At 35.6% G+C, this 21,728-nt stretch overlaps 2 protein-coding genes across 8 annotated transcripts in view; one reads left to right on the plus strand and one right to left on the minus strand.

Annotated features, from left to right (window-relative positions):
- LOC135681927 (dynactin subunit 2) overlaps positions 1-6,047 on the plus strand; it is a 53,997-nt gene extending 47,950 nt beyond the window's left edge. For 6 of the 7 annotated variants that reach the window (XM_065196582.2, XM_065196583.2, XM_065196584.2 and 3 more), the window contains 8 exons: positions 187-587; positions 760-1,036; positions 1,654-1,741; positions 2,192-2,257; positions 2,593-3,036; positions 3,437-3,578; positions 4,399-4,520; positions 5,131-6,047. In XM_065196582.2, the coding sequence (XP_065052654.1) occupies positions 187-587; positions 760-1,036; positions 1,654-1,741; positions 2,192-2,257; positions 2,593-3,036; positions 3,437-3,578; positions 4,399-4,520; positions 5,131-5,427 (1,837 nt within the window). In that variant the 3' untranslated portion in view covers positions 5,428-6,047. The remainder of the gene's footprint in view (positions 1-186; positions 588-759; positions 1,037-1,653; positions 1,742-2,191; positions 2,258-2,592; positions 3,037-3,436; positions 3,579-4,398; positions 4,521-5,130) is intronic. The other variant, XM_065196581.2, reaches the window with a different exon arrangement.
- Positions 6,048-7,748: 1,701 nt separating this feature from the next.
- The window catches only part of LOC135681926 (dynein heavy chain domain-containing protein 1), a 44,225-nt gene continuing 30,245 nt past the window's right edge, over positions 7,749-21,728 (minus strand). Inside the window, exons 42-63 of the mRNA XM_065196579.2 lie at positions 21,351-21,617; positions 20,549-20,694; positions 19,816-20,086; positions 19,133-19,255; positions 18,523-19,006; positions 18,041-18,241; positions 17,556-17,689; positions 16,932-17,031; positions 16,247-16,647; positions 15,877-16,002; positions 15,334-15,604; positions 14,854-15,005; positions 14,405-14,503; positions 14,022-14,117; positions 13,014-13,170; positions 12,364-12,560; positions 11,274-11,468; positions 10,815-10,921; positions 10,428-10,622; positions 9,386-9,648; positions 8,843-9,117; positions 7,749-8,158 (exon numbers count right to left, since the gene is read on the minus strand). Coding sequence (XP_065052651.2) covers positions 7,868-8,158; positions 8,843-9,117; positions 9,386-9,648; positions 10,428-10,622; positions 10,815-10,921; positions 11,274-11,468; positions 12,364-12,560; positions 13,014-13,170; positions 14,022-14,117; positions 14,405-14,503; positions 14,854-15,005; positions 15,334-15,604; positions 15,877-16,002; positions 16,247-16,647; positions 16,932-17,031; positions 17,556-17,689; positions 18,041-18,241; positions 18,523-19,006; positions 19,133-19,255; positions 19,816-20,086; positions 20,549-20,694; positions 21,351-21,617 — 4,551 coding nt within the window. The 3' untranslated portion in view covers positions 7,749-7,867. The remainder of the gene's footprint in view (positions 8,159-8,842; positions 9,118-9,385; positions 9,649-10,427; positions 10,623-10,814; positions 10,922-11,273; positions 11,469-12,363; positions 12,561-13,013; positions 13,171-14,021; positions 14,118-14,404; positions 14,504-14,853; positions 15,006-15,333; positions 15,605-15,876; positions 16,003-16,246; positions 16,648-16,931; positions 17,032-17,555; positions 17,690-18,040; positions 18,242-18,522; positions 19,007-19,132; positions 19,256-19,815; positions 20,087-20,548; positions 20,695-21,350; positions 21,618-21,728) is intronic.

Raw genomic sequence — 21,728 nt, forward strand, 5'->3', positions numbered from 1 at the left:
GCAGGAAATGTCCGTCGTGATTAATATGAAATTGATCTATCGCTAATCATGATTTTTGACTTTTTGACCTCAGTCTGTCGATTGACCAAGGAAACTTCATAGCATAGCATAATCTAAATGACATCCTTAATGCTACAAACCACCTTCTATTTCGCTCCATGAACACGATTCAATGTTATCCCCTAGATATTTCTGTCTAACGTGTCAGGATACTATTTGCCGCGAATGTACAATGACACAACACCCTAGCTCCCATCATGAATATACAATCCTATCAAAAGCTGTTGATGTTCAGAAAGGAGACATAATGAGCTTGCACAGAGCTCTGCAGCAAAAGGTGCCTTTACTGTCTAGGGCTTGTCAGGATATTGATGAAACAGCTCGGAAACTTGATGCGAGGTCGGACCTGATTCGAAATGAGATCCAGGAACGAACACCAAGGCTTATTCGACTTCTTCAAGAAAGAGAAAGTCAGCTGCTTGCCGATTTGGATGTGCTAGTGATGAATAAGAAGAAGGTACTGAAAAAGCAAATGGACCTATTTGATCAAGAGTTTAAACGGCTTAGTACTTCGACTAATTTTACTGGTAAGATCAGTGAAAATAATATTTTTGCTATTTTTTATGTGGCCTCATTACATTACAAGGCTTAATTTTTTGCTACCTTCTTTGTGGCCTCATTACAAGTTGGGCTCCTTTTTTGCTATCTTCTATATGCTTTTGCTATCCTCATTGCAATTTTTTGCTCCATTTTTTGCAGAACAAGTGCTATCTTTCAGCAGTGAAGCTGAGCTTCTTACTATCAAAAAGCAGCTTTGTGAAAATTTGAAAAATCTGTTAAAATTGCAATTAAAACTAGAGCCTGACGAAAATGACCATTTGTCTTGTGATACCAACGTCGATTCCATCACATCGTCAATACAGCAATTTGGACAGATAGCAACAAAAGAAGTCGAAATACTGCGCTGTAGCATTGATGGTGAAATGGAGTCGAATGTCAGCAAAGGAAAAACTGTTAATTTGTCTTTGGCAGTAAGGTAAGTCACTTTTTGTTGATACTGCCATAAGTTCAATCTAGATCTTTTTTCTAGATTTAATCCTATATTTTTTATCGAATCCAAAAATTTTAATCTCATCTGTTTTGAACAAATGGCTGCCAATGTCTGTGAAATTGATTTAATATTGAAGGATCTGAATCATATTTTTAAGTATTTCAATCTTGCCACCGCATTTCCTACCTTATACTGTTGTTAGCAGTAGCGGCGCCACGAGAGGGGGGGGGGGACTGGGAAGACATCCCCCCAGTTCTCAGCAGAATCGATTTTGTATTTCGTCTGAATTCGATGAGAAAAAGTTAGGGGAGGGGTAATTTTTTGGCAATTTATTTTTTTGATGTAATCCTGTGATTTTTGAACTGCCTTTCGTAGCCAGAAGTTAGTCATGGCCTTTTGCTTTTTCGCAAAATTGGCATTCCTTGTTGGTAAACAGGCCTTTTCTGACAGTAAAAAAGGCGTGCCCTAAGATTGTTTGTTTTGCCCCAACCCCCCCCCCCCCCCCAGAGAGCCTTGTGGCTGGCGCCGCCTCTTGTTGTTAGCCGATTACTTATCTGCAATTCACGAAAAAGTATTAATTCTAGTTTCAATAATTTTTCTAGAAATCAATTTGGGATAGAGAGGAGAGCAAGCAAAGACTCTATAACAGCAGAGCTGCGAACCCCAGATACTGGTATAATTATTCCTGAGGTAATATTTCATCATTATCAACAAACAGGAAAATGATAAAAATATGTTGGCATATTAAACGAGCTGTAGCACTATTGACTTCTGATTGGAAAGAGCCCCCCAATGCTATAGTGCTCTGTGAATAAATGACTTAATGACTCGATCTTGTTACATTGATAAAAAAGGGAAGGTTTACGCGAGCGTCATCTCAATGTTCTTAAAAGGAATTATCAAATAAAGTTGCTAGAACGGCTTGCTTACTTAAATGAGGAAGAATTTTAGAGTTTAGAATTTACAGGGAGACATGCATATGCATTCGCTCAACAAATTAGAGCATCATTGGACAAGCATAGCTTTTCAGTGCAAGAAAAATGATCTGCATATGCAACGTAAAGTACACATAACATGGTAAGATGTCCATAGAATGTGAATAACAATTGGTATGAGATGCATCAAATATCTTATTTTCAGATAAAAGAAAAGTCAGATGGGACATTTTCAATGTCCTACAGAACATATTCCGTCGGGCAACATCAGGTGAAATGACTCAACTAAAACTTTTAATCGTTTGCATTGGTTAATATGTTATTGAGATATAAAGCTATATGCGTTTTTGCGAGAAGGAAATAAAGGGAGAGACCTGTGTTTTAAATGATTTGATATCTTGAAACTGAGAGGTTTATAGCTTACGTTGAAATGGGTAAATTGCTATCTAAAGGACTGCATATCTGAGAATGAGCAAAAGAAAGTTGACTGCAGGTCTTTCTGTATAAAGCGGCATAATCAGTATTGCTAGTGTTAATTCAAACTAAGGCGCAGGTAGATTAAGTTGCTGTGACACATAGTGAAGCTATGTTACTTTTCCTTTACAGCTTACTATACGATACAATAACCAGCATATACCTGGAAGTCCATTCATCATAAATGCATTAAGTGATAGTACTAACGCTATAAGCAAGCATTCACCGATTAAGATACCGAACTACTCACGACCAGAGAACTCTTACGAGCAACATACAAGTATTCCTATAAATCACGTAGAGCCTCGGTTATATGTGAAGTCGATTGGCAGAAAAGGGCAAAATTTTGGAGAATTTAATGGTGTGTTTGCTGTAGCAGTTGATGTGCGCCAACGGCGTATCCTAGCAACAGATTACAACAACCACAGAGTGCAAGTTTTTGACGAGCAAGGGAATTTCCTGTTTCTTTTTGGCGAAAGAGGAATGGCGGATGGTCAGTTTCAGAGCCCGACTGGCATAGGTGTTGGCCCTGGTGGAGAGATAATTGTATGCGAGAGACTCAAAGGGCGTATACAGGTATGCAACCTATCAAATTCATTGGAACTGTAGAATTGTATGCAAATGTGGTCGTTAAAACTTTCATAAATAAGAAAGGGGTACAAAATTCCAATCAAAGACTTATTCTGTTCCTTCTCAATATTTTTGAAATGGCATTGATTCTATGATTTTCTTGGGCTTCAAGAATATTAACTGAGTTGTTTCAATTCAACCACAAACTGTATGATTCAATTCAACATCAAAATCCATTTTAACGATAATGTTATCAGGCATCGTATTACTCTTCTCAAACTTATCTATCCTTAACTCTAAGATAAAAAGCTCATGAGTGACCGTTTAATTCTTAAGTAGGTTGTTTAGATCTGTCAGACCTAATGTGAATTTGCATTTGCAACTATCAAACTTTAATTCCTTCAAGGTATTTGGAAACGATGGAACATTTCAAAGACGATACCTGCTCAATGAACTGAAAGCCTCGGCACTGACAGTCGACTTTAGCGGAAGGATAATAATAGCTGACTACACAAACTGTTGCATTTATATACTGGATCCGATTTTAGGTACGAAAAACGAGTTAATAAAGCGTTAAAAGCGTCCTTATTTAAACTCCATATAGGGAAATAGAATTAATAACAGTCAAGTCACTGTCTTAAAGATGCTTTGCACTGCACTCTTAATGTGTGTAAGGGTTTGTTCGTTGATCAAAAGCTCTTTATCTGTCTCTGAAAAGCTAAATTGAACAGCCAGCTTGCTATCTGACTTCAACCGGCAACGGCGCAAGAGAAAAAATCATTTCCAGGCATTTAATTATATATTATAATTGGGCTATAAGTGATAACTAAAGTTATGGTTTATTTTGAAAAAATTCTACCTACCTATTAGCACAGTTTCTCAAGATTACATCTTTCACTTCAGGCAATTACCAACATTTTTGTTGTAGTTTGCTCCATCTAGTGTCAAAGGAATAGGACTGTTTTCCTTCCAATAAAAGCAGGCTGTTTCTACACTTATTTTGTTAAAACACACTACGAATTTTGTCCAGCCTGTGTTTAACCACATTTTTTTAAAAAATGAGACATGTCAGTCATGCATTGCTATGAAAATCGCAAAACAGGCTACTGCTAAACGATGAGATATAAATATGCGAGCTAAAGGCTAAGCAATTTCATTATAACATTCTTAAAAATTGGATGATTCTGGGCCTGAATACCTTTAGATAAAACAGTTACCCTTAAAGTGCCGTACGTCTGGTAGGATTCAAGTGATAAGTACCACATGCATTGTTTTGTTTTTAAACTGTTTATACTTCAGATCATATTGATAGTGAAATGCTAATTCGTTTAAGAACCCTATTACTATCATCCCCCTTTTCACTTTTAGAACGTTGGTCAAAATTTGGTGCTTTTGGATACGGGCCTGGTGAGCTTCAGTACCCGTGTTATGTCACAACAAACAAGGATGGTCATATATTTGTATCAGACATGCATAACAGCAAAATCCAGGTGAGCTGCCTATTTTTGGTTTTTAATCAGAAATATGAAATATAAAACTTTATAAAACAGATGTTTTCACATAATAAATTTTGTCTGTGAAATTTCACATTTCTTAAAAGAAGAGGAAGCTTCTTGACATGCTGGTCGGAATGCCAAATCATTTTAATCAAACGTCTGTAATCATCATTAGATTATTAGAATTCACATTTTCGAAAATCAAACGTGCTCTACGACGGTATGGAAAAAAATTCATTTCTTTGTCTAGGCACTGGGGAGTAGGGAGAGGAATTGGAGTAAACAAAATAGCATGTAGCTCACTGTTGCCATTGTGTGATTTCTTTTACATTGTTGGAACTAAATATGGAAAGGAAAGAGCTTGCTTGCCCTAACTTGAAAAAAGATGGTGAAAAGAAGTCTTCTAGCTTCCAAGGGAAGCCATTTATACCCTTTATAGTTGAGACGAACCAATTCCTGCTAAATTAGTGTAAGGATCCGTTTTGGATATGCCAAATTCGTAAAACAGAAATTTTGCATTATTTAACAGATTTGTTATAGGTGGCTAGATTTAAATTCCTCAAGCGTTTCTCGTCTGCTTTGCTAGAGTAGAGTTTTGTTATAGGTGTACGACGGTGAGGGGATTTTTCGGATGAGTTATGGCAGAAAAGGCGAAAAAGATGGTGAATTGCAAAGACCAACGGGAATTGCAGTGGACCAAAAAGGCCGACTGATAATTGCTGATAGAGACAACCATAGAATTCAAGTATTTGCGCCTTCGGGTGAATTTCTAATGAAATTTGGCTCCAAAGGGGAGAGAGAAGGGGAACTCAACGACCCACATGGACTTGCTGTTCTTTCAGATGGTCGAGTTGCAGAAGCTGATTTCAGAAATAACCGTATTCAGCTGTTTGGGTTTTGATGCCAATACGAGCCAACAATTTATCGCAACGATTGGTTGAAACAAGATGGATCAAGTTCCTCTTATTCATAATGGTTGGGAGTTTCAGTATGTTCATGGTGCTGGTCAACACAAGCTTTTAGCGGTGAGCAGAGTGAATTCTTTACGACAGAACTTTTATGAGTCGACATAGATATAAAATGTCAGTTAAAAGCCTATCATAAGACTTTCTTTTATGCATGCTTGCAAAATTTAACAAAAGATTTTTCTTGCTTTTGCTTTCTGAACAATAGAACTAAGCACGAAAACCGAGCACTTTCCAGTTCTATAATCATTGCTACTCTGAAAGCATCATTTTCATCTTTTATGTTAATTAAAGGCCCTTTTAGGTAAATAGAAATATTTTGTTTTGCTTAATGCTCGAATCATATTCTACAACTCAGAAAAAATACATCAGTTCTCATCCAACTTAGTTTGTTGGTTGAATATGACTAATTGGATCTAAACTTTTAGACTGTAATTAATTGGTATTTTCGTTGCACGCTTGTCAATAAGCGTTATTTTAAGATATAATGATTTTTAGTTTGTCAAATAGTAGATTATATCAATATAAATGAATTAATGACAATTATTCTCAATTATATTTATCGTTTGCTGTTTTGCTGCGATTCATCCTTAATATTAGATAATAAGTATAAAAGTCGACGGTGCTGAACCTTGATGAACACTATCGATTGGCTCCTAACGTGGAATTGCTATTGGTAAAACAGTGTGTGTTCGCAGAATCCCGAGGAAGGTCTATTTATCAAAGCCATTATAGAATGAGATTCTCAAAAGTTCTTTGATACTGAAGACAAACGAAGCACGAAATCTCTCCTTTTGGCATTCTCTTATCAATTTGTGTTGAAGTTTTCTTATCATAATTCTGACCTCTCCAGTATGAGGCAAAGTTTTCTGCATTGCATTTGAATCCATTATACCAAACTTTCATTTGCTAAAAAAAACATTAAGTTTTTCTGCGATCGGACACGAACATGCTGTGACAGAGGGGCCATAACCCTTTCTACTTATAACTTCTACAACCTTATCATGTATAGTACGTCAAAAATTGATAATAACTAAAACACCAAAATTCGATCTCATAAGACATTATTATTCCTATACAATATGAAAACATACCATTTTTTCTTGTTTTACATCGCACAAAAACTTACTGTTGTTAACATCAAAGTTGGTCTATTTTTCATGAAAATTTTTCAACAAATAGCTATTTTGTCAAGTCTTTTATGAAAAACTGAACACTCGCAAATTGACAGTTAATTTATAACATATAAAACAGACTGCAATACTATTTCATTTATGTTTTCAAACTCTGAAAAACGTTTTAGAAATCCTTTTCATGATAAAGGTTTTCTAAAAAAAAGCAATAATGAAAAATCATATTGAAAAAAGATATCAAAATTATATTTGATTTTCTTCCTAAAGAAAGGTTGCAAGTTATTTTTAATGCTGCATCCAAACTTTTGATGTCGATTTAGTTATCTAGAATAACACTAAATTTTCTCAAAAGTGAATTCTAAATTCGTTTTTGTCTACATATTTTTTATTCGTTTTGTCAACAGTTCGGTAACGAAAGAGTTGGTCATGAGGGCCTAGGCTTGATGACAAAACAAACTGCCAAACATTCCCAGAACACCACAAAGCTCACCTTTCCTGCCTCTCTAACCAAGATATTTCAAACAGTTTTTTTAAATAGAATGAAAATTAATGAGAAAATATCTACTGATCAGAAATTATTTCCAGTAAAAAGGTTTACTTAGCTGCACTTTAATACCTACAATGGAAATGCAAAACTATAACCTCAAAAATTTCACATATTGAACAAGCATCTTCTGACCTTAAAATCACAGATTCTGATTACATAAAAATTGTATGTTTTGCTACATATTTGAAGCTTGTGAACAATTTCTGTTACAAAATTTTCTAGCCCCAACCTAATTCCACATCAAGAAGATTTTGCTTAACGGTTCTACAAGAATGAAATACATTACAAGCATTTTGAGAATACCTACTTTACTGATATCCGGATTTCTGAATGCCGCGCAAACAGAGAACAGGAAAAAATACAAATCAGTTTATTAAAACAGAAAGTAATTCATTGCTGGGTCCAAGCAACATGACTGGTTGAACGTCATCTCTTTTGTGCGTGCTTAATAAGTCACTAACTTCGAAAGGTTCTTTAGGCGGTGCAAAATAAATTAACTGAAGTGACATGTTTCCTTTTCGACAAAGGAGGCACTCTTTGATGAATAATTTCGCTCATAGGCAGATTAAAACAACTATTTTACAATTTTTATTTTGTTGCAGGCCCTGCTCTTGCTGGAAAAATTACGCAATCAACACACAATCCTTACAACAAGCATTGTTATTTACACAAGTCAGACTAAAAAGATAAATATAATCAAAATTTATTCACAAAACAAACCGAATTCCTACTTACGAAATCCTGGTTTAAGCTCGAATTGATATTTACACTTATTATGTTAGTTTGAGCGCTTGTGATTGGAATGTCAACGCTTTCTACATTGGAGCTCCTTTCTTTCGGTACCACATGCAGGATGTAGACTTTATTTGTCTTGTTTGCAGCAATAAGCTCCTTCGTATCAAATTTCCAATCGGCATTTCGCAACTCCAGACTTTTCAAGTACACGCCTTTAATTGGTGGCAATAGCTCATCGCTTTCTTGAAGTACCTACAAAAAAGGAAAACATCATTCTTTCAAAATCCAAAGTGTTTGTGTAAATCACATTTACGTTAATAAAAATGATCCTTATTCTGGAACTGACGCCGTAAGTGACGCAAAATTTGACGTTGGCAGTTAAGATAGCTTGTTTAATCGGAGGATCCGTAAGGGTGGTTGCGATTGTGCTGCGTTATGTCGTCGATCAATTACGAAATAATGTTTTTACATGACTGTTAGAAAACCGAGTCCCAGAAGTCCAATCATACCACTTTTCATTTAGTACCAAAACAAAATGCGAAATCTTGATTGGTCATACGATCACAATCAGATTTACTTTAGTTTGCACCGCTCTTCTGTAAATGCTCTCGAAAATTCCTTACCAAGCACGTGAGCCTGTATTTCTTTTTAAAAAAGGGTCAATTTAAAAGGATCAATCTATCAATTTAAAAAAAATAGGCAAAGGTCATCTATCCGCAAAGAAAACATTTCCTTTAGGCGTGGAATGCTTTCATTCAAATTCAAGTTTTTCAGCCAAGCGATACCGTGATATTTTAGCTAACACGATACCGATGATCATCTTAGCTAAACACAGAAAATTTGCAGCGTTTAGAATCAGATACATTACGACAGATGAAAACTGAATTCAGTATCAGGTTCTAAATGATGACATCATTGATGTTTTTTTCAGCTTACCTTTCCTTCCCAATGTATTTCTCCAACTTCTGCAAAATTTTCGTGGCAAAAATCTTCCATTACACTAGCAAAAAATCCTCTAAGATGCGGTATCATATTTACATCGAATCCCAAAGGCTGCCGAGATTTCGGTCTTATGTAACTCAACAATGCATTGGCGATTGCACCCAGGCCTGTGACCCATTCTTGCCACTCTTTGTATGGCAATAAATTCAGAATTGGCTTATACTCCCTCAGTTGCTTTTCCAAGACACATATTTTCGCTCTAGAGGCACCTGTAAAGTAAACTTGAAGACTGAAGACTGGATAAAAGTGACAAAAAAATTGGAAAAAAGTAGCTTTCGTTAATAATTTGGATAGAGTTCATGGTGCTGTGTGATGTTTTGAAGGACAAAGAATAGTTTCCAGCCCAAATAATTATTGATTGTATACAATACAGGGCAAATCAAGCTAATATTTCAAGACCCATGATTGCTTACACTACTTAATATTACAGTTTTGTTTTTAAGTCAGCATAACACAATTGCAATTGAAAAATCGCACCTTTTTTCGTCGACGTTTGTGATTTACCAAGAAATTCCATAACCTTTTCGCAGAACTCTTTCATCGTCTTGATTTCTCGGTGAAAAAACTGGTAAACTGCCTTAGACAAACGTGAAGTGGTTTTCTTTGCCAATGCCTCGTGAATACTTTGTAGCTGTTTTAATACATCTCTGCTGTCATTTTGTTCAAATCCACAGCCATCGTTGTTGTCATGCCCTGATTGACTGTACATCGTAAGAGATTTTGAGCCTCTTTCGAACTCTCTAAAAGAGATTCAATGCTAACATGCAACAAAATCGAAATCGAAAATCCAAGAGAATACTTTAAAAACAGATAAATTTTAATTTTTGAAAAGAATATCAAAGCGTGTAGTGTACCTTTTTAGTATTTTCAGATGAAATGGGATAAAAAACTAGATCGGCTAGAGTCAAATTGCCAGATATCAGTTATGAGCCCCTTAAACAAAAGAAACACTAAAGGAAGGTTTTGAAAACTTCGAGAACAGCTTACACTCATTTTTTATACGAAACAAAGGTCGATGTTGAGTACTCCAGTTTCTTAATGTTCTGGAAATTTCAATACTCATTGTTTTAAGAGTTTCTTAATTATGATGTCATGAATGATGTTATGAAATGTTCGTGACCTTTCTATCACGTCAAGAGATTCGCTTACGTTCTGATGCTGTATTTAGATGTGGGAAGTATATTTTTATCCCTTGTGTCTAAATTCTAGGCCAACATGTTCTTGGATTTTACAAATTTCGTTGTTCTCAGTTTTTTCATCATTAATAGTTTCTTAATTTTTATTACTTCGAGTGCTGAAGAACTTAATTTTTTCTGACTGTCCAGTACTCGATTCTTATAGCCAGTTTCTTATAAAAAAAATGAATGCATACTATAGCTCTCAGCCCTATTCTTTACCTACTTATCCTCACCACAGATAGAGATCCTAGTTTTTCTCAAGGATTGCACGGTATTTCTTCATAACCGTCTAAAACAGCAAAAACAACATCTAAGTGTATAAACAAAATCCAAATTTTTACCTTTCAGATTGTGCAATCACATTTATTATAGATGAAATGACTTCACTTTTGGACTCAGAAGCCACAGGGAAATGCGGTGCTTGGTTGCTGATGTGAGCAGCGAATGTTTTCGCAAAGCTTTTGTGGTCGGTAACTGCATTCCTGTCTTTTAAGTGTTTCATAATCTCGTTTCGGAATTTTCGATAGGCAGTGAATCTATAAAACAGTAAAACAGTATAATAATATGGAATTGAAGCCCCTTTCATGAGCCTTTTATAAACTGTTCAGAGGCTGCCAAGGTTCAAGGGCAAAACCCAACTAAACGAAGCAAATCTGCAAGTTTGTTTGGCAAAACTAACAATAGCTTGCAACTCAAATAAAAAGCTTCAGAAAAGGCGACATAAGTACCCGAAAAACGTATTATTTTCACCATCCTGTTCTTCATCGTGTTGCTCATCTCTGAAACCACTTTCGTGGATCGATGCATTCAACTGTTGGTTGGTTTTGGCTTGAAACTTTTAGGAAAGACAAAAAGAAAGGATATGAAACAGTATTACATGAGAAACAAATATAAAAAAGGCTTCAATTTTCAGGATGCGATTTCTTATTTCGACCATCCGTCTTAAGTATGAATTAGCGTAAACCATATTATTTAAAAATAGTAATTCTACCTTCTTTTTAGTAGACTTTAGAGTAATCTAACATCTCTACATAGCTAGCAGTCATTGCTACTCCGCCAGTCATTTTCACACATCGAGAGGTCAAAGCAAGCTAACGGCAGGTAGAAAATTCCCAGCGTTTTGGTATGATCGAGTTTAATCGAATTTGTTTCAAAGATTGATATCATTTAAAGAAAACAAATAATACCTTGAAGTTATTGTTTCCTTTCGTATGACCATATATCTTCTCGTCCCAAGCAATTAGCAGTCCTTTCTTGGAAATTGCCACTGGTATTTTAAAATCAGCTGTGCATTTGAAGATGAACCAAAGCCGGAATATTCTTCTTTGACCAGTAGAATGTCTCCAATCGTGTTGATTGGTGCGATCGTTTTCAGTTATTTCCTAAGTTTAAGCACAAAATAGACACGTAATGAATAGACTGGCTAAGGAATAGAGATATTTTGATATTTAGAATTTTGATTCAGTAAAAGCTCTTAGAATTACTTTCAAAAGGTTTCTAAAAGAAGTATTTTTCTAACATAATTGAAAATTTCTAAAGAACGAGTACCAGCTTTAAATTGTAGATGGGCAAGTAGCACAACACATTTGCGGTCTTTGGTGTCGATGTCTTTCTTGTGTAGAACATATCAAAGTCTCGGGGAGGGGGGGGGGGTTACTAAGCCTTGTCATGAACGAAGAAGTGCAATTTTTGTTCAAAATTTGGACCCATAATTCCACATATTTCTGAAAAAATGTGACCAATAATTCGGCAAACATGATGAAAACTATACCCATAATTCCGCAAGGCAAATAACAATTTTTTAAAACACAGCAAAATCATCAAACAAATTTCTAACGTCCTTCCCCCATCCCCTAAAATCTCAATTTCACACAAATTCCACACTTGCATTACTAACTGGACATTTATTTTGTTTATGCTAAATTACCCTTTCTAATAATTTTGCAATAATTTCCCAAAAGGGTATCCATAACTCTGCATGTTTCTTCGAACGGTACCCATAATTCCGCACAAATTTCAAAAAGTGATACCCATAATTCTGCACTTTTCAGAAAAAAGGTACCCCCAAACAATGGCACGTCCCCTTACCTCAAACCTATTAAGGTACACCCCCCCCCCCCCCCGAGACCAAAGTAGATAATTCAGCTAGGCAATGTCGGTTTAAAATTTGCATCTCATCGTTTAACTGAAATGGTTAAGCAAGTATCTGTCTTTCAAATAGCTTTGCCAAAATTTTTTTATAGGCTCATGATGGCGAATTCTTGCACTGTTTCCTACCTCAATCAGTCTCAGGAACTCTCGATTCCAGCTCTTAACAAGATGGCAATTTTCCAAAATAAGCCACTTCTTTGAGGTCCCCTTCACATCCCTCAACACTCTCACGGCCTCAACCAATTGACTTGGCACTCCAAAACTGATTGTTATTACTTGCACATTAAGCGATTTTCCAAGATTCTCAATCGTCAAGGTAGCATCTGCAAGCCAAGTAAAGAGCAAGCATTTTCCCATGTAGTTACTATTAACGACAAACATAAAAGATCGGACAAAGACCACCCGCACTTTAAATTAAAAGAGACTCAACATGTTGGAAAAATAATGAATCTACTATCTGGATAGATACACGCAGGAAAACTAATTAGCAGAAGGCTCTCAGCAACTGACAACTAAGAAACAGAACTCTTTTCCTGAAAAAATTTTCTGCGTTTAAGGTCTTTTTTAAATACGAGAAGACAATAGACACCTCTTTATACCTGACAGTCACTTAAGTGACAAAGGTGTCAATTTTGAAGAGGTTTTACTGAATTTTGGGTCTATTGCTTGCATGATTATAAATTGTTTGCTAGAAATGATAAATGTTAGTAGACTGAAGAGCTGCAAAACACATTGTGACTTAAGCAAAGCCTAAACTATAGCCTCAGTTTTCCTACCTTCTTCGAGGATGTTGGCCCGTCGTTGAGGTAAAAGAACCACTAAAGGTGTACTTGGCAAAGATTCTTCAACAACGTCTGCAATGTTTCGGCTGATTACTTCAGTAAAAGGAGGACCAAGGATGTTGAGAATAAGATTCTGAAAAATTGCTGCTCGCTAAAAGGGAATATAATATAATATTTCTCTATAGATTCATGATAGAAAATAACTGATTCAAAAACTTAAGAATAAATAAAGCAAAGAAAACATCAAAATGAAAACAAAGCAGAAAGAGAGCTTTGTAATGTAAAATAACAAAAATCAGTTTGGGAAAGTTTTTAAACGCAACCTTCCATAGAACAAATTACTAAGGGTAAAATTTGGTGAACTGTGTCGAAACATTCAAAAAACCTATCAGTAAATATTTTCAGAAAATCTTAGAAAAGTATTATGATTTTCTTTTACCCACTTTGCTTAGTTTAAATGTAAATATTGATGGCTTCGAAAAAAGCAAACATTTTACAACATATTGGCTAAAAGCTTTTTCGTCTGACACTCCTCAAAGCATAAAACGTCAAAATCCGGTCATGCGTGCCTTTTTCTGATTGGCCTATTTCGATCCACAACTGGGTATATATTTTTCATCGTGCTCTTTCGGAACCTTATTCTGACGATTTATGCTCTGCGGAGTGTCAGACGAAAAACTTTTAGCCAAATATGTTGTAAAATATTTGCTTTTTTCAAAGCCATTTTCAAATTCTGTACCGCCAAAAAACTGTTCATAAATATTAATTCCTTACACTCACCTTGCAATTGATAAATGGGAGATGAAAAAGGATAACAAAGACAGGTGGGCTTTGCTACAAGTCTATAAATCCTAGCATCATAAAAAATAGGTATGCTGAATCTAGACAGAGACAATACTGGGTTCCAAAAGATTTAAGATTGCTTTTCTGCGGTTGACTTTGAATTCAATAAAAGAAATCAAAATTCCAGGGTAGTATACGGTACGAATATCATATAGTTACCTTTGACGGTAATACGGCAAGCCAGAGCAATGCTTTGGAAAACAGACTAAGATTTTCATATCCACATGGGCAAGAGCAAATCAGATTGGGAGACATCTGAAATGTAGCACGAGGAAAGTCGTCAAACAAGTAAAAAACTTTTGCTTATTGCTAACTGTATTAGGTATTCGAAATAAATGAAGATGGCAAATATGAAAAACCATAGGCATAGAAACGCAAATTCAAGGAATAACGTTGCTAATTAACTTACTTGAGGCAATAAGGGCTAACTGAAGTAAGCAAACACAGCTGTTTGCGTTTTTTATCATAAACTAGATTTGATTTTAAGAAGAGATTCAAAAAAGAAGTTTTCAAGACATTGTCACTAAATTTAAACAGCATACACTGAAGTACTCTCTCCACTGGCTCTGATGCTTCTCAAATGATTTAAGGATACCATCGAACTCTTCAATCTCCTTAATATATGTCAGTCGGTGTCTTAGCTGCAAAATAAATGCGGCATGGAGATAGATCTGAGTTGAAGGCTTAGCGTTATGAATAAGCAAAACAAATGCCACAGGGTTGCTATGTATTCCCTTGCTTCCCGTGGTATCGCTGGTAAACTTTTGCATGTTTTGTAAAAATTTAATGCGAATATAAAAAACAAATCTAAATATAATGATCAACAATAAAAGATCAACATTATTAACTTTAGTTGACATTAAACTGAAACATCAAGCTAAAATGACAATTTAGGAACATTTTACACCTAATATTTGAACGAAAATTTTTGAAAGGATAATATAGCATAATCTTTTTATCTTTCTTTATTTACTTAGTAGAATCTACTCACATCATTATCCATCCAGTCTGAGTCTGGTAATGAAAGCACTTCATTTTCAATTGAACATAATTTCAATAACACTTTGTAATGTGTAATTGTAATCTTTCCATCTTTTAGATGTCCTTCCAAAATTGTTAGTAGTGGAAAAAATGGCACATGCTCTGAAAAAAGGCAGACAAAAGATAAGTAGAGCATGGATATTAACCAAGTCAAGTAATCTAATCGATTAGAAATCAGGCAAAATTTTTATAATATTAATGTGATTTTACGGCTGTTTAAATTCATAAAGCTTTACCCTCAGACTTGCAACTGTATAATGAAATTCTTTATATCAATACGACATATATCTTTATACCAAATTATAATGAAGAAGTAAACAAAAAGTAAAACAAATTTTAACAGTCTGCAGTTAATGCCACGTATATAAAGTTTTTCTTGCCCTGCAACATTAAGCACTTAAAAAAATGGCCTCTAGAAAAGTCAGGTTACCTTTAAAAACATTAAGGCAAACACGCTTGTAAAGATCCAAAGTAAATTTGGCATTAATCTCAGCTGCCCTTGCACTGATCGATCCCGATTCGGCTTTTCTCCTCTTTGCCTCCTCCAGCGTTCTTCTTAATTGTTCATCAAAGAAAAACAACGGCATTCGATAGAATTGTTCCAATTGCCCGATCATTGAGATCACCCTATGCAACATCGAAGCATGAAAAGCAACTTGGTAGTAATCTTGGCGTCTGGCTTCCAACTCACTTTGGAAAATCTATGTGTTGAAAAAGATAGAGATTGAACGCAAAAGATAGAGAGATAGAGAAGAAAATACATTGAACGCAAAAGCGTTTCATTTGAAGGGAACTTTTAGCCTTAAATTTTTTAAATCTATTAGCAAAATTTCCAATCCAAGACATTTTTCCAAATCTGAGAAAAAAAGCTTTATCTAATGGCGATTTGCAAGTTGCAACAGACGTCTGGTGTACGTTGCTTGTTGGGAATAAAATTGATTTACAAGTAAATGTTTAAGCAAGGAATATTCACCAGTCCTTCGTCAAGACGTTCTTCTGTAACCGTGAGTTGCTTTCGGCTTTCCATTACAGCATCAAGTAGTGACGTTTCTTCCAAAATTTCCCCGGAAATGTTGCAAACTCTGTCTAAAATGGACTCCTGAAAGAAAAGATTAAAATAAGGTGAAAATACGTAACAAACTAAATACAAAAAAAATGCTGACAAGAACCGATGATAGTTATATTGTTTCACCACAAGACAAAGTTACCTTTCTCGTTAAGATGACTCCGTAAAATTCTCAGACACAAGGAAGCAGACAAATACTTTCATTTCAGTTAATTCAATATTCAATAGCTATATTCCCAAAAGTCCTGTTTCTGCCTTCTAGTAATTTATTCATTACCTGTATTCTCCTTTTTTCTTGTCGAAGGTAAAACAAGTCAAAACGCAATGATCGCCTTTGGCTTTCGAGTTCAGGCTTTTCAGACTGTAAAGTTAATGAAGTGAATCTGTTTTCCAGGCCTTCTTTGCTCATGGTCAAATCAATCACCAACGCTTTATGCAGTGGCAGTATGAATCTATTGCATTTATTGAAGTCCATGGTTACAGCTGCGCTGAGGTATAGTCTGAAATTAGGATGGCACTGAAGTCTCGCGCTCTCGTGTTGAATGTAAATATCATCACCTTCTGGAGTTGAAAATGTTCTACTAAGAATTGAGGCGAGGAATGTATTTTTTACACCCCTTTCTATGTGATTTACTAACACTGGTATGCCTTTCGCAACAGCAGCTTTCAACATCTGGTCTAGAAATAGAAAATAAAAGATGGTTGTCGTAATAATACAGCTCAGTTTATCCATTTTGTAATTTCTGAAAGAAAATTCATTCTTGTTAAAGAATGGTGTCAAGATGTACTGCATAACGCATATCAAAGTTCTTTTGAAGAGTTATGAACTGAATTCCTAGCTAAAAAGACTGGAAGGAAACCACATCGGCATAATAAACAAACAAAGTTCTCAAAGAAGCTAAAGCATTTTGTTTAGCTATTATTAACCAATGACCTGTTAAAAACTGCTACACAAAGCATACCTAAATCTGCTGCATCTGCATCAACAATGATTAATGTATTTTCAGTTAACTCCACGAGCGGCGAAGGCGGACGTATGTCAGTAACTTCCTTGAGACCAGTCTAAAAAATCACCAGCGTGATTATCAAGTTAAATTCGACTAAGTATTTCAATCTTGAAAGAATTTTGAAACTGGGAGGTTTTTGAACAAAAATACTGAATTTTCTTCAAAGCTTCAAATAAAAAATAAAATTGCTGAATTGACGAATAGTTTGCCCCGGCTTGTAAACGAATAGGCATAAATTCATATTATGATAATTCTTTATAGCTCATATTTCTCACGCGAGCGCTGGGTGCTTTAATTTTATGACTATTCACTGTAAAGTTTTTTTTTATCCCTAACTACCAAGTTAACTTAATTTTTCACGCCAATTTGGAACTTTCGTCTGCATCAACATTCATTTCTTTAAACATCTTGTGCTACCAGCCTATTGCGAAATGTGCAAAGAAACCAATAGGCCTGTTGCCAAGAGTGTATTTCAGAGAACTCCAGAGGGATCAGAGGCACGGGTCTCCCAAAAGGAGCAACAGCTTTAATATGCTAGCGACGGTCCTGCTATTATTCAAACTGTATATTTGAAAGTACCTTAGTGTAGAATTTGTTGAGAAATGCAGATTCGTTTGTAATAGCGGAAAAAGAGCTGATTGGTCTTTGTGAACTTGCTCTTGATTCTGATTGGTCCGTTAATTTTGGGGTGCCAGACTCGACATCATCAGTAGCTATTGAAAATACAGACACATCAACAGACTAAGTAATGCAGACAAACTAGTATTAAAACATGTTTTGGAACATTCGTGCTTGCCGATATCGATTCCACCGGGTAGCTTTGCTTGGGAATGTAATATTTAATCTTACGAAGACAAAGAAGAAAACCAAAAGTTACACTGCATGTTTGACCTATCAAATTATCTATGGCCTAGGCATCTTTATAAACGACGGGGTTTCACTTGGACTAGAGGGGACATTGCGCACCTGAATAAAAAATAGTCCCAACGTAGTTTCTGAACTTGCTAAAAATTGAACTACATATAATGAAATTTTACAAATCAAGATATTACAAAACCACCTACTAGAAAATATAGAAAGTCTTCCTCTTTCTCTTTCGTGAGAGAGAAGATTCTCTGACATAATGCTAGATTCCAAGATATTGCCTTTAGTATTTGGTCTTGGTGGACTTTCATTTTGTAGGTCACCTTGCACAAAAGATTTTTTCACCAACACATCCGTTACTGTCCCTTTTAAATCATAATTCTTTTCTGTGGATGTAGGGTCTACGGAGAAAACTCTAAGTTGTAATAAAATGGCTAGATTCTAAAAGAAAAGACTTGAAAAGGGCAATATAGACAAGAAATACTACAATCTAAAACCATAGAAATATTGTATAAAAATCTGTATTAAAAATTAGTTGAAGCAAGATACTTTCTAAAAACTGCGAAAAAAACAAGATCAACCTCTTCCACTTTGTTATTATTTCAATTGCTGTACTGCAAAGCAATCACGAGAAGAACTCTGCATAATCCCCTACATAAGCTCGAGAAAAAATTTGAGTTACCTGATTTATCCCATTCTCCAGACAATCCTTCTTCTATGCTCCGTATTAAGAAGGGAGCCTGCTCTTGAGGATCTATCAAGAGAGGCCAGCATTTTTTGGCAGCCAGGCTACATGTCCTAGTACAAAGTGCATTTGTGATAACGGCAATATCACTGGGAATCCCTTTCCTTCTCCATTCAATCAGCTCATCTTCACTACTTAGAATATCAGCAACTGAAAATTCTTGGTCCAAGGGAATCTGCACCTGTCCATCCAGAGTCCTAATACCCTTCGCGCAAAAATCAACCCACTCGTTCTTTAATCTATTTCGGACCTCGTCTCCAAAAGCACTAAGGTAGCAGACAGTAGCTGCTGTTAGCAATGCATCTCCAGCTGCAGTGCGAAGCTTCTTCTTCAAATCTGATATCCTCTCATTCCAATGCTTTGTGTATATACCCATGATTTCGAGAAGATTGTCAGCTTTTTTCTTTCCACGTTTCAGTGTCTGAAAAAGCAAAGATGTTTTTGAATATCTATAGTAAAGTAAAAAAAATTCCTTTCACTTAACTAACATCCTTCCAAATGCGTTGGAAAAACTACAAGGAGGTTTCACAAACAAAGAACCTCTTACCTGTAGCTCCTTTTCCAAACTCTTTGTTTCTTTCATCTTATCTTTAAACACCTCTATAGAATCTTCAAGAGCTGCTTTCATTTTATGAGAGTAAACACGCTTTTCACCAAGCAGAGCCTTTGCCTAGAAGAGACAACAATAAGAAACATGGCCTTGAATCTGAGTATTAACAATTTGTGAAAATTAGTCCAAAAACTTGGCTTTATTTTGAAATAAAGCCAAATTTTAACTAAATATTATTTGAGCCACGGCAATATAAAGTGAAAGGAAAATTAATTTCTTTCCCTATTAATTTCCAGTGCTGGGTTTACGTTTATTTTGCAGCTTTTAATTTGTGAACAAATATTGTAAATAATCGAAGTTGTAGCCCATTCTGACTCATCATAATTGCATTCAAAATATTATGAGTAGCAAAATGATTGGGGCTCCATGGTATTAAATACCCTTTTACAACTTTGTGCAATACGATTATTTGTGGTGGATTATTTCTTCAAACACTTTTTTGTGACAAATTTTACTGTCCATGTAAAAAGAAGTCTATTCTGCGTTTAACGAGTAAAACTGATCGAAATCTTTTTGTCATTTGAAGATAGATGCTAAGTATCAATTAAAAACAATTGAACTGTCCATTCAAGAACATGATAAAAAATTAACGAGTCTGAAAAGATGGCGACGAAGCTCACCTTGTTAAGTCGCTTCTCAGCCTCTTTCATTTCCTCTTGTTTCGGCTTGAATGTGTGCAATACATTACAATAATTATACACAGCTCGAATCCAAACCGAAAGGGAGCTTGCAGCTTTACTTATATCCAATAAAAACTCTGGTGATGATTCTGCAGATTGGCTGAATTTCTCAAGTTTCCTGAAGAGATCATCAGATATTTTGTCTTTATCGTAGAAAACAAGGTCTTGGAAAAAGTTCTCGCGGATAAGCAATAGCTTTGCGTCCTCCCAGCTGAAAGAAAGCGAAAAATATTGTTATAATCGTTTGTAGACTCAAATGTCTAGTTCTTAAAATGTAAGAAATAAATTCACGAAGAAAGAAAGTCACTTACAAAACATAGTTTCTGAAGATAGCTTATTGGAAGGAGAGCCTTTACTTTCAACATCAGAGAAAATTCTTATTCTAATGAACCCCATTTCAACAGTCAAAACTTTACCCTCAATTCAGAAAAAATATCCCTTGGCACTTATTCCATTATTCAATCGTCTCTTTAAGTTAATTTTTTTTACTTGCACCGTATATTTATCAGCCCCACTTTAAACCATTCTTGGACCTTGTTGTTGCTCAAAGGAAACTGTCACATCTAACAGTCACAACCCCCGAATCCCCTGATAATTAATAGGAGTCACTCTTACCAGCGTCCTTTACACATCTCTGTCAAACATTCATAAAAATTGCACCAAAGCGACTTACTTGGCTGGTTTTTCAAACATTAGGCAGATCATATCAGCAACAAACTTGACTCCAACTGGCGGCGCCCTGTAGCTCCTCATCTCTTCAACATCGTGAATATCCAGTGACTTCAGAGCAGCCAAAGCAGCCTCGTAGACAGGAGTAAGCTACGTACAGAAAAGCGTCATGTGTGAAAATTTATTTACTTTTTATTTCCTTTTCATGGTTTCTTCCATTGCTGCTCTGCCTAAAGTTATTTGCATAATGTTTGGAAAAGTAATTTGCTTCGTTTAAGTCAATTTTTCTTCACCATATACGCAAATCATTCTCACAGCTTATTGCTTTGATTCGGTAGTCAATAGTAATCAATTGACGCCAAAATTTAACTTTCCTTGTCTTTTTATCTTCTTTATCTTGAAGTTAAATATGAAATTGTAAAAAATGGGCATGCCATACATTTGCTAGTCACCTGATGGGTGTGGCATCAAAATTCAACCATTATCCCTCGGGCAAATAAAATCCAACCATTAAAACATCGCCCTCCCCAATCCTTCCACTAAAATGTGTCCTTACCTTTAAGCAAAAACTCATCAAGAACTTTCTGTAGATTTCGCAGATTAAGCATCGAAAATTTTTCAAAACGAAAGGATATAGACATAAATATAGTGCAAGAAGTGAATCTAAATTATTTAAAACATTAACGGGTTTTAGCAGCATTCGCGCATTTAAACTGTAATTAGAAGCATTTGCTAGCAATAAGGCAAGACAGCAGTGTCATTCCTACAAAGCTGTTAAGAGGAAAGCAATGTATTACCATACGTACTTTACCAAACTCTTCTTTTGCCTCCTCCCTCAAAACTTGTATTGGCTGCTTAAGGCTTTCTACCTCCTTCTGCTGGTCGACACATGCCTGCTTTGAATTATGATATTCCTGCGTAGCAACTTTTACATTATCTTCTGAAGTCTTCAGCTCTGACTTGGCGGTTTCTAGTAATGGCGTCAAATCATTGATACTTTTCTCTACATTGTCAACGTATCTTTCTGCCTCTTTAATTTTATCCGTTGCTGCAGTCAGACGAGCCAACAAATCCTGAAATGAATTACAACTCTTAAAATATCTGAGAAAATCGCTCCAATCATTCTGTTCTGTTACAGAATGTGGGTGATCCCATGGAAGACGGGGTCTCAATATCGCCCTTAG

This window comes from Rhopilema esculentum, chromosome 16 (genome assembly GCF_057945365.1).
Source record: "Rhopilema esculentum isolate cy_ngs chromosome 16, ASM5794536v1, whole genome shotgun sequence".
Lineage (NCBI taxonomy): Eukaryota > Metazoa > Cnidaria > Scyphozoa > Rhizostomeae > Rhizostomatidae > Rhopilema > Rhopilema esculentum.